Source organism: Rhinolophus sinicus, linkage group LG01 (assembly GCF_036562045.2).
Source record: "Rhinolophus sinicus isolate RSC01 linkage group LG01, ASM3656204v1, whole genome shotgun sequence".
In the NCBI taxonomy this organism is placed as follows: Eukaryota; Metazoa; Chordata; class Mammalia; order Chiroptera; family Rhinolophidae; genus Rhinolophus; species Rhinolophus sinicus.
Window position 1 is genome coordinate 27327788 of NC_133751.1, and position 20439 is coordinate 27348226.

The 20439-nt window shown below is 37.7% G+C and overlaps 1 protein-coding gene across 2 annotated transcripts in view; it reads right to left on the minus strand.

Moving 5' to 3' along the window:
• Positions 1-20439, minus strand: part of VEPH1 (ventricular zone expressed PH domain containing 1) — a 206871-nt gene that overhangs the window by 183205 nt on the left and 3227 nt on the right. The window contains exons 2-3 of one of the 2 annotated variants that reach the window (XM_019732040.2): positions 13983-14274; positions 255-470 (exon numbers count right to left, since the gene is read on the minus strand). In XM_019732040.2, coding sequence (XP_019587599.2) covers positions 255-470; positions 13983-14120 — 354 coding nt within the window. In that variant the 5' untranslated portion in view covers positions 14121-14274. Of the gene's footprint in view, positions 1-254; positions 471-13982; positions 14275-20439 lie in introns of those variants that run through there. The other variant, XM_074326922.1, reaches the window with a different exon arrangement.

The window sequence follows — 20439 nt, forward strand, 5'->3', positions numbered from 1 at the left end:
CTCTCCAAACAAATTAGAGCTTGCTGTGGTATTCCTTTGAACTCCTCAGTGTGTCTTGTACACAGTAGGGAGTCAATAGAACCTTCACGGTTTATTAATGACCAAACCTGTCTGGTTTAGCTATTGATGGTCTGTGGTATCAGTTTACAGTATCCAAACACTACAGAAACATTGGCTCTTGGTTCAGAGACATCACGTGTTCGCCTAAACTGCCAAGCCAGTATCAAATATCGTGATGTTGAACACCGACATACCTGTAAAATGCAACTCATGATATCAGAGGCGATCTTTGCATGGGGAGTGTCTTCGTCTTTCCCGGAGGGTCTCAGGTTATGTTCCAAGCAGGAGTCCCAGAGCCCCACGAGGGCCTTGGCATGCTTTTCAATCGACTCTGTTTCTCTGATGGCTGTTGTGATTCTCGTGATACAGATTTCAACCACTGCCTGGTCATTGTTATTGGTTTGGTAATCCTATTTGGAAGAAAAGCTTCATGTTAGATAGTACCCTGGAAAGTCACCCTTCCAAAGGACTGACAAGATACAAACACAGTCATTTAGCCAATGGGTATGCCACACGGTAGCATAAGAGGTGGGGCTGTAAAACCCAGTACAATGAGGGCCTTCTTTTGAGACAAGAATCTTATGGAAGAGGCAGATTTGCAAACGTGCTAAAATGCAGCAGGTTTGTGTTATCACAGATACACTGATAGGGAGCAGTGAGAGTTCAAAGGAGCTTAATTATTCACTTGCAGGTGGGTATGATCCTCAGGCTATTTTAGTTTCTAAGTCCATTGCAGGTCAAGGTTTACTTTTTACTCTGACATTTTAGTAACCTTTGTGAAATGTTTGAAGCTACCTTCCAATTTCTCCCATAAACTTTCTCTCTCTTTCTGTACACAATAGAACACATCACTTCATCTCTCTTTTTTCAATTCAAATAACTACCAAATCCATTTTAACTTTTTCCCCAAGCAAATTGCCCTCCATTCCTCTATTTTAATTCTCCCTCAAATACCTAATCATCTTTATTGAGAGATAATATGACCCTTCAAAACATCTAAATGTGAAAAATAGGCCCATTGCTTTAATTTGGAAATTGGTCTGACTGTGAACTCTACACGGTGGACTAACAAACCTGAAAGTATAACAGAGCAGTGAAGCATTTAGATCCTCACACTGTCACGTGCCATTAAAGATAGGAAGCGATGAGCCTTTCAGTCCTATTGCAAATTCTAGCTCTAATAATAATTTTTTGCTGTTATAACTAATGCTGCAGTAAATATGCATGAAGCCCTCTCCACACTGTGGATTATTTAGAGCCTAGATTGGTATTTTAGAAATTAGTCTCTTAACTATTCACTTAAATCTATTTGGTACTTATGGAAGTAAGTAAAGATGTACATTGTATTCTAAATAGCTAGTCTAATTCTCCTACCATTATTTACTGAATAATTCATTTCCTAGTAATTGTTTTATACACATCAGGTTCTATTTCAAGGCTGTTTTTGTTTGTTTGTTTCTGTTTGCTTGTTTCATTTCTCAATTCTTTCACAATACTAATTTTATCATTTTCTTCATATAAGCTCCATAAAGTTTTAAATGTGTTTACCATTGTATTTCATGTCTGTTTTTGCTATTAACAAAATCTTTGTTTTTCCCCTCATTAGAACTTGTAGTTATTGCTGATTAAGTCAACCTACAGCTTTTTTCTTGTTGTTTCTGTATTTATTTTGTACCCAGATGTTCAGCTCTGCTCTTCCTAATAAAAGTATAAGAGAAAGAATACTGGTCTAGTTTCTGGTTTTAGTTCTTTATTTTTGATATAAAATTTTACTAAAAGCAAGAAAATACTGTCAATGTTTTATATCAATAGGGTACATCACTTTCTTTTTTCAAAGTGTATATATTTGTTTTAATTTTTGAAAGTGCCCTCTCAGCATCTATGGATGTAACCAAACATTTTTTCCTATATGGTTTATGGATATGAAGTGTTATGTTGCCATATAACATGAAATTTCCAGGTATTAATCCATCCTCCTATTCATAGAATGAACACTATTTGGTTTGGTGGACTGTTTCAGTGTATTTTCTTTTACTTTCCTTTGTTAGTGAGTGTGTTCTTTATTTTAATACAGCAGAATTATTATTTACATCAGAACAAAATCCTTCTATGCAGTAATTATATTTGTAACACACAGTGTGTTAGAGATATTTCCTTTCATAGTTACTTTTTACACATTTATTCTACAACCACTTAATAAGGTACAGCACACAAGACCACATAGTTACTCCTCTCTTGTTGTCATATTCTATATTGGCATCAATACTAATAATTCTTTATATTTGTATCACCTTTCCATTCCAAAAGTCTCCAAAGTCAAGACACTAGCAACAACAGCAGCAACAACAACAATGGTCCCAGAGCTGATGATATCACTGGTGTTTCCAGCAAAAGTGAACTACTTCGAGGGGTGAAACATTCAATGCAATTCATTCAGTATTTACACAGTAAAATTCTATATAAACTGAATTCAAATATCCAAAATCATAACACCCAAGGAAATAAGCCAATATGAACACTTGTCAGCAGATTATATATTCACAAACTTCAGGTAATTGTTGACTTCAAATTGTGCTATTATATATTCAAAATGATTCAATATAGAAAAGAAAATTCTTTTTATGTGCAAAAACCAAGTCACTTTAAAAAAGACAAGAAAAATGTTAGAAAGAACCGTAAATTTCCAGAAATGAAAAACTCAATGAATGGATGAAATACTGAATAAGATAGAGCTAAAAATAGACTCAGTGGATTGGAATATAGAGCTGAAGAAATGAAGACATAATGTATCACACAGAGATGGAAAATACGAAAGATCAAGAGACATGGAGGATAAAATAGGATAGAATACAAAGGCTATGAGGGCAATGATTTTTGTCTGCTTTGCTTACTATTACATTACCAACGCTGAGAATATTGCTGAAAGATAGAAGATACTCAAAGAACATTTGTGGAATGCATAAATGAGTGAACACATGGGATTTCTAGAAAGAGAGATTAGATGGAAAAAATAATATTTGATACAATATTTTTAAATTTTCCAAAATTGATAAAAGGTATAAAACTCAAACTCACAAAATACAATGAAAATTGAGTCAGAATATACAAATAAAGCCATATCTAGACACCTAATAGAACCATAGAACACCAAAGACACAGGGAAAATATTAAAAGAGAAAAAGTAGATAAGATATAAAGAATAACAATTGAACTGACAACAGATTTCATAATAGCAATAGTAGAAATTACTGAGACAGAAAAAGACTGCCAGTCTAGAAATTTATGGCCAGGTAATTATCATTCAAAATTAAGGGCAAAGCATTAATAATAACTTTTTCAGAAAAACAAACATTGAGTTTATCACTAACAAATCTTCACTAAAGAAACTTTTAAAAACTATATCCATTGGAAAGTGGACACTAAATTCAGAAGAAAAAAAGAGGAAGACAATAAAATAAAAGAACAGTGAGAATAAAATAGGGAAGAATTAATTACTCCAAGTAAACATTGGCTGAATTTTTAAAAAAATCAGTAATTTTAAAGAATAGGTGGGATAAAAATGTTACTTAAGAAAAACATGTAAGATGGGCATTAAAGTGTTCCAAGGTCCGTACGGTAATAGGAGGAAAATAAAGCTATTGAATAACTTTAGATATAGTTATTGTAATTCTACAAACGTAAGGTGTCAATTAGAAGATCTCCCATTATGAAGAAAGAGAAAAGACTGCCAATTAAATTGTGAGTTACGACATGCCTTAAAGAGAATTCTATGCAAAATATGAATTAATGGTACTATCCTCTCTCTCATTTCATATACCTTATCTATTCTCTTTCAAGCAAATTGCCTATTTCTCCTATTTTCAGTTGCATCACTTTCTGTAGTGTAATAGACAGTCTTTTACCAAAACTCAGTAACAAAAAGTCCTCTTTCAGTTTCTGTAAAGCTCGGTTACTGTTTTGCAAGAAAATGTGGGATTTCTGTCATTCCCCCTAATGATGAATATTTGGTTCACTAATATGAAAATTATCTTCTGGTGCTTTCTTCCTATGCCTTTATGCATTGCAGTAAGTTTTGTTTCAGTGCCATATTCTATTTAGAAATTTCAGAAACATTTTAAATGAATATTTAACTCAGCATTGGTAGTAACAACAATGTACCTAATTCAGTTGGAATGGCAACAACAGGAAAAGCTACAGTTAATTCATGCACGTTCAGACAATGGCAACTATATTATGCTTAATGACAGATTCCATAATAGCAATAGTAGAAATTACAGGCCAACAACAATCGCAAGATTGCAGTCAATTATGAAATATATACCTGTATCAGAGATATAAATATGTGAAAAATGTCTGTCTTACAGTTGATGAAATATGGTAAATATGCTTGCTAAAAATTTAGAGGTAACTACTAAAAAAATAGAAATAGAATGTGTAACTTGCAAATCAACAAAGCCAATTGAGGTAGAAAATAAAATAATAAAACTCAGTCAATTAAAAATATTGCAAAAGAAAAGATAAAGAGAAATTTAGAAAAATCAGGAAATGTAACACAAAATAACATGGAGAAATGCATCCAAATATATCATTTATAACAATAAATATAAGTTGACAAAATTTACCAATTAGAAGACAGAGATTTTATACTGGATTATTTTTAAAATCTATAAAATCTTTGACAAATCAAATTATTAATGTCTCTGTGCCTCAGTTTCCTCATCCATAAAATAGGGATAATGTTAGTACTTTTATCTCAAAAGCCATTGAAATAAATAAATATATTAACATGCGATAAGCTCTTAGAACAGTTTCTAGCCACAGTGAATGCTGCATAATTATTAGTTATTATTACTTACACAGATAAGCCTTAAAATATTCTACAAAGCAGTCTCAACCATTTCCAAACAACCAGTCTCATGCAGTTTACATTGTTTGACTATAATGCAGTTAAATTTTAACTTAACAACAAAAAGATTTTAAAAATTCTTTGGGAAAATAAAACACATACTTCTAAATTACTTATGAGTCAAAAAGGAAATCACAATCAAAATTAGAGAGTATTTAGAATTCATGATAAGAGAGTATTTAGAATTTAAAATGAAAATACTATACCTCAAAAACTTGTGGGATTAGATTAAGTGGTCTTGTGGTTATGTTTATAGTCTAAAATGTTTTTACTAGAAAGTAAAATAGTTAAAAAAAATAAGTTAATCATACAACTGAGGGTACTAGAAAAAGAACAGAAAAATATAACCAGAGAAAAGAACAAAGAGGAAAATAGTAAACATTAAAAAAGAAGTTAATTACAGGAAAAAAGATACTATATAGGTAATTATTAAACCAAAAGCTTTTTTAAAAAAGACAAAGCTCTGAAAATACTGATAAAAGAACGCAACAGTGAAAAAGAGCATTTAAATACAAACGCAACAGAACACAAGAAATAAGAATAATACAAATAATTTTATGTCAATAAATTTGAAAACGCAGATAAAATATATGATTTCCTAGAAAACATATTTTATCAAAAGTGATTAAAGTAAGGCCGCTGCCCTCCTCCCCAATTTTCTTCAAAGAAATTGAATCTGTAAAAATCTACTTAAAAAAAAACCCCAAACCAAAAAAACCTCATGGTACCCAGAGGGTTTTACAGCTTTCTATGACATCAAGGAATAGATCATGACAATCTTATAAAACTCTTGTAGGTAATAGAAACGTGGAAACATTTCCAAATTCATTTTATGAGATTAGTATGTGTAATTTGATACCAACCCAACCCAGGAAAAAGACAGTGGATGAAAGAACAATTATAGACTAATCTCATAGTTCCAAAACTTTTTAAAAAATAGCAAATGCAATCAGGAAATTTATTAAAATAAAGGTCATATTTCATTTTATCCCAGGAATGCAATAATGGTTTTATATTTAAAAAACCTATTACTGCAATTTACCACAATAACAGATTAAAAGGGAAAAACAGGATTATCTCAAAAGAGCAGAAAAAGCAGTTGACAAAACTAAAAACCTCTTAGAAAAATAGGAATAAAAGGGAACCTCCTTAGTCTGATAAAGGGTATTAACCAAAAGCCTGGAGCAAGCATCATATTTACATTGGAAAGTCAGAAAACTCCTTTTAAAGAAGAGAAAAGGATTTCTGCTATCTCCAGTCTATTCAACATTGTTCTGCTAGTGAGGACAATGAAACAGAGAAACCAAATAAAAGGCAGGACTGAAAAGGAAGAAACAAACCATTATTAAGATAATGATTGGGGCAGGCCTGGTGGCTCAGGTGGTTGGAGCGCCAGAGCTGCCATGAGCTGCTGTGAGTGGCCACTGACCCAAGGCTCATAATACCAGCACAGGCCAGGGAACTGTGTCCTACACAATCAGACTGAGAAACAACGGCTTGAATGGGAGCGGGGTGGGGGAGAGGCAGAAAAGGGGGGAAAAAAAGATGATTGTACAAGTATACATAAAAAATTGTAAAGAATATGTTTTTCTCATCTAAAAAAATTCTTTCTTGACTTCCTAATTTTGTCTAATTACTGCCCCATTTCTCTGCTCCTCTTTATAAGAAAATGTCCAGAGTTGTCACTGCTCATTTTCTTCAAATCTTCTCCTCCCATTATGTCTTCAACTAACTCTAATCCAGTTTTCACCCTACTATCCAATGATACTGCTCTTGTTATGTCACGTGCCCTTGACGTGCCTGAATCTAATATCAATTCTCAGTCCTCATCTCCCTTTACCCATCAGCAGCATTTGACATTTCTCTGTCCTTGATACAGTTTCTCACTTGGTTTTCAAGACATCATGCTCTTCTGACTTTCTTCTTCCTTCACTGGACTTTCTGTCAGTTTTTTGCTGGTCCTTCATCATTTCCTCAATATCTGAGCAGCAGGCTCAGTCTTTGGACTTTCTTTCTACACTCACTCCCGTGGTGATCTCATTCAGTTTCAAGACTGATGAGTTCGAAAATAAAATTGTCCAGCTCAGTCGTCTCTCCTCAACTTCAGACTCATATGTCCAACTATCTTCATGACGTCTGCAGTCAGATGTCTGACAGCCCACACTTTACATGTCTACAGCAGATCTCTTGATTCCTTCCTATCTTTCTCCTCAGATCTGTTCCTCCTTCAGTCTATTCCATCTCACTTAAAGACAATGTCATCATTCTAGTTTTTCAGGCTAAAAATCTTCAAAATTCTCTCCCTCTCTTTCTCCCTTTCCCCTCCCTCCCTCCCTCTCTCTTTACATACCATATCAGCAAATCTTACTGGTTCCACCTTCAACAATATATCCAGAATCTGAACACTTCTCACCACCTCCATTGCTCCATGATGGTCAGTCTCTATTCTTCTTATCTGGATTACTATAGTAGGCTTTTAATTTTTTTATTGCATTGGCCACCCTGATTTCACCTTTGCCTTTCAACAGACTCTTCTCAAAATAGGGAAAGGAAAGTCAGAACTCTCCAACGGCTACCCAAGGCCCTACGGGATCCAGGCTCTACTTCACTTCTGACCTATAGTCCTACGATCTTCTTGCCTTGCTCCCTCTGCTACAGCCACACTGGCCTCCTTGCTGTTTCTCAAAAACTCCAGGCTGCTCCCAAGGGCCTTTGTATTGGGTGTTTCTTTGGCCTGAAGTGATTTCCTCCAGGTATCCATAGATATTGCTCCTTCAACTCCTTCAAGTTTTGCTTAAATGTCAGTTTCTCAGTGTGTCCTGCCATCTCTGCCAATTTAAAATTTCAAACTTCCACTTTGTGTCCTCTTCCTCTGCTTTATTTTTCTACACAGCACTTCTGATATGCTACATATTTCCCTTATTTATTTTGTTTATTTTCTGCCTCACCCAATTAAATGCATGATGGCAGAAACTTTTTGGGTCTATTTTGCTCAGTACTGTATCCCCAGCATTCAGTACAGGGCCTGCACATTGTAGGTGCCTCATATATTTGTTGAATAAATGGAAATAATTTTATAGACAAATTATTAGTATTAAAAGAGAGTTGAGTGAATTTATTGGATATAAGATCACTACAAAAGTGTCAGTTCTGTAAAAATCACCTGAAAAAATAGGTGGAAAATACAATTTTTGAAAAAGATTCCATTTATAGTCTCAGGGGAAAAATATAAAATACTTACAAACTGAAAAAAAGATGTATGAGATTCTTAAGATCCTTAAGAAAAAATTATAAACCTTTATTGAGATATTTAAAAAGATCTAAATAAATAGATATACAATATCCACAGAGCAGAAGATGTTAATATTTTCAAATTAATCTATAGACCTAAAGAAATTCCAATCAAGACACTGACAGAATTATTCATGAAACTAGAGAAGCCTAATAAAAAATTGTTAAAGAACAAAAACAAATCAAAATGATTTTAAAGAAGGAATTGGGAATAACTGTCCTACCAGATATCAATACTTATTACAATAAAAGGTAAAGGCAAGCTACAGTTAGAGTAAGAAATGTGTAACATGCATAAGTGACAAAGGATTAGGACAAGAATATACAAAATCTCCTTCAAATTAATAAGAAAAAATATATTTTAAATCTCAATAGAAAAATAGAAAGAAAAAAGAAGCCTAAACCATTAACAAGTACTTTACTGAAGAGGAAACCCAAATGACAAATAGCAAATAATCATTATAAAAAAGGGGGGAGTACAAATTTAAAATAACAATCAGATACTGTTTCACTTAAATTGACAAGAACTTTAAAAGTTTGATAAAAGCAAGCATCACTGGTGAGGACATAAAGCAACTGGGACTCTCATCCATGACTGCTGGGAGTGTAAATTGGAATAACCACAGTGGAGAGCATTTTGGTGGTATATTAGAAAGGTGAAAGTATATAAGACCCCCAAATCAGTTGTTTCACTCATAGTGTGTACACTAGAAATACTAGCAAAATATTTGCCAAAATTGTTAATTATAAGAATGTTCACTGTAGCACTCTTTAAATAGTAAATGTCCATCAAATAAAGAATGGATGACCAAACTGCAGCATAGTCATGTAATAGAATACTCTATCCTATTGAAAACAAATGAACTGGAACTGCATGTACCAACACAGTTAAACCTCAAAAACATAATATTGAGCCTATGACAGCATTTATATAAAGTTTAAAAACATGATATATGGTGCTATAAGTAATTTTGAATCATGAATATGTAGCAAAGAAATAAAAACATGCCTAAATAAATACCACAATCAAGATATTGATTACCTTTGAGAGGAAAGGGAGTTGAGAAATGGATTATAGATTGCAATGCAGGTGACTTCAATTTTATCTAATTGTTTAAATTGGGTGATTTTTGAGTGCCTACCATTTTTTATTATCAAAAAATTAAAGTGAACTGGAAGGTGGGTGGAATGATTCAGCATGTATGAACATCATACGAAAGGTGGGGTTGGGAGCCGGAGAAGAGGATGAATCGGTAAGATGACAATCTCACCAGAAACAGGATGGGAGGAGAGCCAAGATAGTAGAAGAAATGATTATTAGGTAAAGGTATTCCAGAAAGGACTTGAAATGAAAAGACAAAACTTAAAGGCACAATTGGGGAACTTGGAGAGAATTTTGAGTGAGAAGTCACATTTTCAAAGCAAAGCATAAGGAGTAAATATTTTCCAGAAGTGTTTTTGAGTAATATGGAAAAAGAGGGCATGGACTGCAGAATGGAATCTAGTAAGTTTCAATTGTTTTGTGAGTGACTTTAGGAGGATTGGAAGCTTGCTTATCAAATTTTCTGATCTACAAATCTTGAATGATAACTAACATATTGGACAGAATCATGATTTGTAAAAAGAATGGATATCCTGCAAAAAACAGCCTAAAGGGCATATTATTGTAATGGTATAAAATATGACATAATTTACTTTAAAAAGTTTTTTCAGGTTATCTAATTATAAGTTTTGATTCAACCTGAGGATCTCTGCCCATCACAGGATAAATGTGCCCAACAGTGTGAGGTTATTATTGGAAAGAAATTTTAGAAATGGAGTACCTGATTAGTACCAGCAGTTTTTCTAAAAAATTGGTTCAAGTACTAGGCAATGATACATTACAATAATAAATTAGGAAGATTTCAGGGGAGCGTAACCAGAATGTTGAGAATGTAGGCAGTACTTGGAAGTTACAATAAGGCATCCTCCAAGAACTTGGAAACAAGATTGCCCTTTGAGGATTAAACAAACAAACAAACAAAAGGTCCATTTGTATAAATGGGATTAGCCAGCTACTGGGGTAACCCCAGATATGATCTGTACATGGGTGATTTCCCGGTGAGTTAAATATAATCTCAGGGAGGCAGAGCTGAAATGTGATTGTAATAGAGGAAGAAATCTAATCAATAATAATATTACTTGTCTAGAGAAAGACTGGGTAAACAGAGTTGGAAAGAACAGTATGGAGTACACAAGAAGTTTGACCAACGTGAGTTTTATTTTACATTGTAAATCAGTAAGTCAGCATTCTAATTTCTAATTCTGAGTCTCGCATTTGGATAGCATGATTTGATAGTATTTCTCAGGTATTGACAAAACTGTTTCCAGACCTGAGACTAGAAATGTGAGCTGGTGTAGCTTTTCCCTGTCATAGGCTCCTTCTTTGTCATGGAAACCATACAGGCACTAAGGATGTTTAGCTGGGAAGAGAGAACCCAGAGGTGAGATTAATACCTATCTTCATATGTTTAAAGTTCTTCTAGGGGTTAGATTTTTTTGATTGTTGGGGCAAAGAACAAAACACAATAGATAGAACAAAGCATAAAGAACGAGACTCCATCTGGCCAAAAGGAAGAGCACACTAACAATCTGAACTTCCAACACTGGAAGAGCTATCTCCTTGTCAGTTAGGATTCTTTGGTCACAAGCAACAGAAAAAGTCTGGATAACTACAGCAAAATAATTAAAAGATAGAATGTGGCTCACAGATTTGAAGAAAATGCTGCCGGACTTTGCCTTAGAAGGGCAGTGACCAAAGCAGCTATGGTGATAGGAAGGCAGGAACCAATGGACTGTTTCCTGGGGGAACAATCATTATGGTAAATCACCCTCTGCTGATACCTTTCCTAGAATTACTGGGAAAGAAATTCTGATTGGCATAGCTTGGGTTAGATGTTCCCACTCTTTTCCTCCCTCTTCTACTGGCAATGTCAAAGTAGGGAATCTTGGCTGAAGGTCCCATCAAGCTTCATGCAATGGAAAGGGGAAATTCACTAAAGCAAAATTGAGAAGCAGGAAAAAATACCAGAAACCTGCTCATATTGACGAAACCTCCTCACCGTTGCAAGTGCAGGAGGAAAATCCAGCTATTTGTTAGGAGTCCTAAAGAAGGGATTTCTGTGCTGGAATGAAGTTGAAAAAGATGATTTTGAAGGTTCTATGTTTCTAATGATAAATTGAAAAATAGAATGGATTACTGAGCTCCAGGGTTATTGATTAGCAAAAGACTGATAAGGAAGATGTGGTCCTAGTCCTAAGGGAAGGACAGGATGCAGCTAACAGGGAAGTCAGCCACAGAGGAGGCCTGGTGATTCAGTGGACTAATTACTGGCATTGGTCGTTGAATGTCATGGGAAGTGAGGCATCATGGATATGTTTTAACAATGGAGAGATGTGTAATAAAATCTGGTTTAGGAAGTTTACTCTGATAACTGTTGGTAAATTGAACTAGAGAAAGGCAGGACCAAAGGCAGGGAGATGAATTGTTTTGACAGCCCAAGCCAGGGTGACAGCAGCAGGAAGAGAAAAGAAGGAGCAGATGAAGAGGCATTTCTCTGGCAGTGTCTACAGAACTCACAGGGCAAGAAGAGAGTGAGAGGAAGGGGTCAAGAGTGACTCCAGGACAGGATAACTGGAAGAAAGATGATGATACTTTCTAATTAAGATACATTGATTTTTGAGGTGCTAGATATCAACTAGGATGAGCTGGAAGCTTAGGGAGAGATGTCAAGGCTGAAAACAGAGATTTGGGATTTCTTAATGTAGAGATTGCATGTGAGAGTATATGAATAGATGATTTTCTATAAGGACAGACTATCATGCAAAAGGGCAATATGTATTTTTAGAGAGAAGTAATCACTAAGAACTAGAACCACTGGAAATCGTTTCAGGAATAATGAAACGAACTGGTTTTTAAAGGAATGGAGAGGGAGAAGGAATTTCGCAAAAGGACATATTTATAATTAAGATTGATTAAGAAATTTAAAAATTAGATTGATTTGCACAATCCCTCTAAAAAGTGATTATTTTTATTCTGTCACCCACTTGCTCTACGCCATGGTTACTGATAGAGAAATGGAAGACGTGAGATGCGAGAGAAGTTAGTAGATGAAGAACGCAGAACTACTGACTGTCTAGACCTGCTGGTCTAGTGGGATTGAGGGCTTAAAGGATGGACCGTTCTTCTGATGACAAGGGACCTGCCAGACCTAATGGCTAAAAGTGGGACCCATAACAGAACTTACCAGTGCTAAAATTCTGAATTTAACATCTGTGAGACAAAGCAATTGATGAAAGAAAGAAACAAACAAAAATCACTGACACTAGTGACCTCTAGTGGAAATAGGATTTGGTATGTTATAGACCATATATATATATATATATATATGTATGTATATAGTATTAGATTAGATGAAAATCAGTGATACATTAATTTCCAGAGGAGTGCGAAGAAAGGGACTGCTGGAAATAACACATAAATCCTAACTCAGAAAGTGGAAATGTACCAGGAATACTCTGTATTTTGAATCCGTCTAAGTTGATTAATGTTCTGGAAAAAAATGTGGACACATAATTGCTGTCAAAGACATTACCTGAGAAAAGAAGAGTGTTTGGGCAGTGACTTCACTGGTCCCCGAGGGAGTCTGGCGTGTCGTGCCAGCCGACAACAGAACCTGCTGACAGGCTGGAGGAAGAAGCTGCACTGGTTGCTAGTAGGCCTTTTAAATATTTCCTCATTATAACATGGAAGAAAGCTGTTATTTCTGAAGTGTGTACACATTTGCTAATTCAGTGTTTCATGGCTTGAGTCATACTTCTTTCCTCTGCCTAGTGGGAATTTATGCCACGTGTTGGCAAAGGCTGTTGAGCTGGGAGGATGCGAATGGGTGCTTGGTGGCCTTGGCCTTTGAAATGGGACCAGTCTCATGAAAGGTCCAAGTGTGATGAGGAAGGTCAACATCAAACCATATTCCCTTTGGGAAGTGGTTTCAGAATGCATAATCTTGACATTGAGAAGTAAAGGAATGGGAGGGTCGATGGAAATTTTAAATTTACCTGATGATACTGGGGGCTAATAATGAATGAGTTGAACTAAATGGTGGGCAGTATGTAGAAAAAGGAGCAAAGGAAAGAAAAAAAGAAAACAGATGATACAGAAGCAAACAGAATCAGCATGACCAAGCCCTGGGTAACTGTCACTTCTGGCAGCAGAGTGATGGGTGTCCTGGTCTCATGTTACTTGCACTGCAGGAGGTGTCATCCTGCCTTCTTTCATTATTCAGCCTCCACTGCATACCCTGCTTTGTTTACTGATGCTGTAAGGCAGCCTGGCAGGTCTTCTTTTCCCTGGATTCGCTCCCTCTCCTCTCCATGTCATTCCAAGGGTGTAGACAAAACCCTTAGATAAGCCTTTTGTGAGAATTACACTTTGGCCTGCCATTTCCAGAGTTCTGGTCTCCCTGAGTGGGCAAAAGGTGGCCTGGCTGCTCCCTAAGTCAATGACTTCCCTGGTGTTATTTCTTAGACGCCAACTAAACCACAGATATAAGCAGAGATAAGAGAGACCAATACTGATGGTCCTTCCTCTTTCCCTTACAAAAATCGTTTTTCCTGTGATATGTACCATCATTTGATTCTAGAATAGATCGTTTCAGAGGTCTCATCTAAAAACTAGTTTACTTACTGAAGATGAGCTAATTAGTTTAATTTGCTCCAAAGCTTCTGTCAGGCTGTCTTCAATCTCAGAGTCATCTAAGGAAAAGAGGTCCCCGGCTCGTGAAAGATCTTTTTGTCCCAAGACCAGTCTGAACAGGTGATGCATGATGAGTTTGATCGTCAATTGACTTTCTGCAGGCCCAGGGCCATGTGTCGCAGTTATCAGAGGTTAGTAGGACAAAAACATGTAGCAGGAGGTATACTTTGGATTCGTTGAAAGGTCATCTTTCTCCAGACTTTGAGGTCTTCTTGGACACTCTCTGCAAGAGAAACAAATGACACAATGTAGCCATTACTAGAATGTCATGAGCTCAGAATGTGAACTTGGTGCCCAGCAGAGAGGGGAAAAAAAATACCTTTGGAAATGTGCATAGAGTAACAGATTCTGGCTTGATGGTCTTCAAATGAGCTCTTTCATTATTTTCGTCTCAAAAAGTCCTGTCAAAAATTACTAGGTTTCTCAAAAATTTAATTTGAGCCTTAAAAGCAGCATAAATCCCACACCTAGTTTCCTCTTTTCTATATTCTTTCTACTTTTCCCCATGTCACAAGCAAACAAGTGGACAAGCAACAAATATGCCCAACACTTGCCAGGTTTCCCCCAAACAGATTCCCATAGAAACCAAACTGAAAAGGGCAATGAAAGGAAAGAGAAAACACAGGAAACACCTTTTCGATTCACTGCCTGGTTGCCTATCTTTTCCTGGACATGGAAACCAATGTTTTCCTTCTTGGCTGGGTGTCTTTGCTATACTGACCACAGAGGCTGCCCCAACACTCAGTCCAGAAAATGATCTCAATACTTGTCCTATTATTATGCATTCTCTAAATAAGTTACAATGAAATTAAGGACTCTGCCTCGGAGTTATGTTAAATAAATCTTAACAGAACGTGAGCATGAACTTGAACTTGAACATTGAACTTGAAGGTGATAGCATTGCAATGCAGGCTAAAGATGAAGGGCTTAGGGAATCAGGAAATTCTCCCTCTATTCCCACAGTTGAAATAATAAAGTCCCACTGTACTTCTCACTCAATTAACAGTCCAAAGCGAGTAGGGAAACGGCACAAATTAAGTATCTGATTATTCTCATCAGCTCCCTTCTGGGCCTAATAAAATCACAGACCATTTGCACTGGTAGAGACCTTCGCGATCATTTAATGGCCAGGGAGGTTTAATGACTTCCCCAAGGCCCCATGGTAACTGTGGCACTGCTGTTCTGATTTCAAGCCAGTGGGCTTCCCTAATGGTTTACAGGGAAGTGGAGTCATCTTATACATGCAAGTAACTTACAAATGCAGCCACGTGTTCAGAGAGTGAAAGCCGAGAGTGATTTATTTAATATAAGCAATTGGTGATTCTGCCCAGCATTTTACTCCGCTTGTGCTCCCCAGAATGAGTGTGAAAGGGGAGAAGGAAGTTTACTGCTTACTTGGTTGGGCCACAGACCTCCCCTCTGAGCTATGACTGTGGGAGCACCTCTCCATACTGAATGCAATTTTAAAATTTAAAGATACATACTCTCCATGTAATATGGTCTCTAAACACAAGCCAAATCCTTCACCAGACACTCAATTAAATAGGCTACCAATAATAATCCAAATGGTGCAATTCACAGGTTGTTTAAGGGACTTCAAGTGTAGTATTGCCTACATGTAACTTTTGTGCTACCTACCAGCTTTAGAAAAATGACACCCAATACTTACATATGCTTGTCTCTGTACCAGGCACTGTTCTAGAGGCTTTGTAAGCATTAACTCATTTAACCCTGGTAAAAATTGTATCAGGATGCTTCATCCCCATTTGGCAGGTGAGGAACCCAAGGCATGAAATAACTTGCCCAAGCCACACAGCTCTCACAAACTGGAGAGCTGGATTTTGGATCCAGAGTGCTAGGCTCCAAGTTCATAACCACGACGGTATGTTGATTCCCTGTGAGGTCCCATGTGAGGCTACTATTAGGAATAAAGGCCCTCAGAGCATTCGTAACATTTAAGGATGAAGAGATGGGTAGAGTCTTAAGAAAATGAACCCCTCTTCTTTCCTGCTCTGACCCTACATCTTTGCCCCTTTATGCCCTAGGATTTAGGCCAACCAGAGAGCAGAAGAGTCACAAGGAAGAGAAGCTTAGAAGAAGAGAAATGAAGAAGAGTGGTCGGAAAGGTTTCAGGGTGTGCGGAGAGAGGAACGAGGGTCCTACAAAGTGGTTTGCACCCTGGCAAATGTGGAAGGGTAAATTACAATATCTACAAGAAAAGTTAGGACACCATTTTCCTGAATTTTCGCCTTAGTGCATTATCCCCCTGTCCAGCTTCAGACATTTGAAGTGAGAGTCTCAGTGCAATAAGATTCAGGAAAAATAAGACATTGGATGGCAATGACTTCACCTTGACTAGCCAGCTTGTTGGTCCACATCTGGCCCTTCCTGAAGCAGAGTCAGCTGCCCCACGCATATCAGAGCCAGAGCTCTGAGTAGGAGCAGAAATGCATGCTGGGGGAAAGGAGCACCCACAGGCTTTTCCTGGGCTCCTCCTTTACTCTCCACACTTAACACCTGGTGTGAAGCCTCACATTCACGCTTCCCACTTCAGCTGTTACTCTTGAGTGTCTATCATATGCAACATTATTGTTCAACACACAGGTGGGTATGAAAACTTTCACACATCTAGGGGTGGGGAAGGGCGAGATGAGACTTATACCAAACATTCTACAACACAAGGATGATCCAGAGAAAAGTCTCCAGCAAACTGTAAAAGGAAGTTTGGGGAAGTATAAGGGACAAAGATGTCTCATAGGGGAAGATCACAAGAATGCCTTTGTGGAGGAAAGGGTGTTTGAGCTGAACCTTTTAGAATAGATTTCATTCAATGCATGAGTCCTGAGTACATACTCAGTTTCTTGCCTGGGGACTGAAATTCAAGTCCCAGCCTGGCCACTTAGTGGCTATGGGACTTTTGGTTCATGCTAGTTCCTTTTCCAGCCTCAGTTTCTTCATCTGCAAAATGGGGCTACTACACGCCTAGTTTGTCTCATCAGGTTATTTTGAAGATCAAAGCTGATAACACATAAAAGAGCTCTTTGTAAAATAACGACATGAACAGCTAATGTTTAGCGGGTGCTTACCATGTGTCAGGCACTACTCCAAGAACTTCCCAAGTATTGAGTCACTTAACTCTCATGACAATTCCATGCAATGAAAAACTGATGTTCAGAGAGGAAAATAACCAGCCCAGGCGCACCTGGAGTGCAAGCTGCAGAGTGAGGATTGAAGGCAGTTGGTCTCCCAGGACAAAGCCCTCTCAGGGTTGTGTACCGTTGTACACACGACACATGTTTGATAATTATTAAACTGCCTCCCTTCCCATCAGTCCTCATTTAAGGAGTATCTCACTGCTACACTATACTGCCCGTTCCTAGATAAGGATCAGCAAGGCACGTTATTTATTTTTCAGCAGCTCTGATCAATGTTTGGCTCAGGTGTCTGGCTTCTTCTGCTGGTCTCTTTGCAACAGCAGAGAATGTCACAGCCAGATCAAATTCAACCTCATCTTCTGAGAAACTCCCTACCCTCCATTATGAATGTCATAGTCCTGTGGCCTATATGCATGTATGCAGATGCACCCACCACACAAACACAAGCACACACATGTACGCACAAATATGCACACACATGTGCACACTCAGAAACTTTCTATACACCAAGCTCTTTGCTAGACACTTTCTTCTCTCAGTTCTCCCATCAACCATGCAGGTAGATATTATTACCAAAGAGGAAACAGGACTGGTGAGTTTAAATATTGTGTCCGAGGTTACACACAGAGCCAAGTTTCACAGCCAAATAGGTCAGCCTCCAAATCTGGCTTTTTTGAATTACAAAAAAAGGGGTTATAAAATTCCTTCTTATTCCCCACTTTCACTCTCATAATTTCTTTTTTTAATCTTTAAGGGAATCCTAATTTGAAGCCTAGATTCTCGTTAATTCGTATAAATATTTTTAAGCTATTGGTTGACAAGTCAGGTTTCTGTAAGGAGAAACAGACACCACAAGAAGAGAAATGATTCTGCACCCAGCATGACACATTTCAGGGAGTCACAGCTCTCCCCACAAGCTCAGTTTACCTGCGTGCTACTCCTCAAAAGCGGGCTTGCTGTTACTCAGCTGTGTGTTTTGAGACTGGGCGGGAGATTCGGGCAGCGGACTCCAAGGGCACAGCGAGCCGAATCCACTCAGCTCAGTGAACCTGAAGTTGTTCATTGCTGGTGCGGTGCTGGTGCAGGGTGAAAGAATTCAAAGAATGCAGCTTGATGCCATGGGCACCTCCAGAGCTGGTCAGGTGACAAGCTGTGCCTCACCCAGTGGAGAGAGAGTTACCTCTGAGTAACATGCTCTGTTTCCTGGGGTGAAACATAAAGCCTGCTCCAGTAAAGTAGAGTTGTTTTTAACAGAGAAAACAAAACTCCCTGTGTTCATGAAAATCTATCCTTTCCCTGGGAAGATTGGGGGGGAAAAAAAACGCCACACAGGAAATACACTTTCAACAGGAACTCAAGCAGGTGACTGGAATGGCTATTGGGAGCCATTGCACAAAGCCTGGGGAAGAGAGAACTGTAACTTAATTAACACGTCCCTCCCTCTAGAGATTTCACACACATAGTTTGAAACACTGAGTGTTTGTCCAGCAAGAGCCACAGCTCCTAAAGAAGCGATCCTCTTGTTCTGCCTCTAGATAAATATGGTTGAAAATTTAAGGATGCAGGAAGTCACTAATGAACAGAACAAACCTACTCAACAAGAATGCATACAGCAGGTTCTCGAATAATGTCGTTTCCTTCAACATTGTTTCCTTCATAATTGCTGAGAAAAAAATCGATTCCTCACTGAGGCCATTGTCTGTGGATCCTGCACTTTTCCCCATGTCTACATGGCTTGTCTCTGGGTGCCTCAGTTTCCTCCCACATTCCAAAGATCTGCAGTCAGGTGAATGGGCATGTCTCCATTGTCCCAGCCTGAGTGAGGGTGGTGTGGGTGTGAGAGCGCCCCCTGATGGAAGGGCATCCAGTCCAGGGTGGTTCCTGCCTTGTGCCCTGAGTCACAGAGCAGGGATGGGCTCTGGCCCCCCAAGACCCTGAACTGGAATAAGCGGTTGGAAAATAATGATCTGACCTGTTCTTATTAATCTCTCTTAAATGTAGGTATAGCTCGCATATACGTCAATATTTACTATTAGAAGTGTTTTGAGTCTTTATTAAAAAGTTTGGTATTATTTTATGACCAGAAATATGGTACAGGAACTTAACTCTTGTGCATATCAGCTAGCCTATGGTAAAATAGGTTTCATTCTAACTTGTTTGGCTTAAAGTCAGAGTTTCCAAGAATCTATCAATGATGTTACCCTCTTTTTTCCTCACTGTATTTGCTGGAAGTTTCTTTATAAAAATCCACTTGGATCAGATATAGCAGATTTGTGCTTTCAGTATTGCAGAGAATACTTTTATCCTGCCTGATCTATTAACACTCCAAAGGAGAAAAAGGTACTGAAAGCCTCCTTTCAACAGTTAACAGTGCATTTAAAAAAACAAACATGTTTTTAAACTGTATTATTCTCTACCCCTATTTTGTCTGTTCCTGTGATAGGTCAACTACCCATCAAATCGCCTGTCTGCTGGCAAAGTGCACGGGAAACTGTGCTGCAGAGAAATTCATCTGTGTGGTCACTAAGATGGGGATATTGTGACTGTCCCCCCCAGAGTGCTACCCCACAAAGGTGCAAGATCAGATGGCTATACACCTGACATTGAACTAGGCCATATGCTCCGGGAGAATGACCTCAGAAATCTTCCTAGACATTTGGTGATCAATGACATTTTTATGCCATCCACACATGGAGAAATGTCTCCTTGAAGAGTTTCTTTTATAACAATAGAGAATATAGTCATCTGTGAGTAGGTGTATTCTTTTATTAGTAATTTTCTGGCTTACAGGTAACACATCCTCTTTTAATGAAATAGACTATGTTTCTTTAGCCTTCCCTCTTCTTTATCCTTTATTCATTATTATTGTTTCTTATTACTAGATTTTATCCAATTCTCTTACATTTTTAAAGGCATATAGCATCCAGATTTGGACACTATGGGATTCCAATAAGAAGAGCCACGTGGTTAGAGTGTGGAAACCTGGACAGAACTGGGCTTAGCTATGCCATTGCCTACAGTGTGGACCTGGGCAGATTAATTGACCTTCCTGAGCCTCAGGTTCCTTATTTGTACCTGAGGATTATGATATAGGTTGTTGGGAGGTTCACTGAGATTATGCAAGGCATTTAACACAGAACCTAGCAGAGAGCAACTACACAGGAGGTGACAGAAATCATATCCGTAATGTCCTTTATATTAGAGTTCACTCACCTGTTAACGTGTCCCCATGC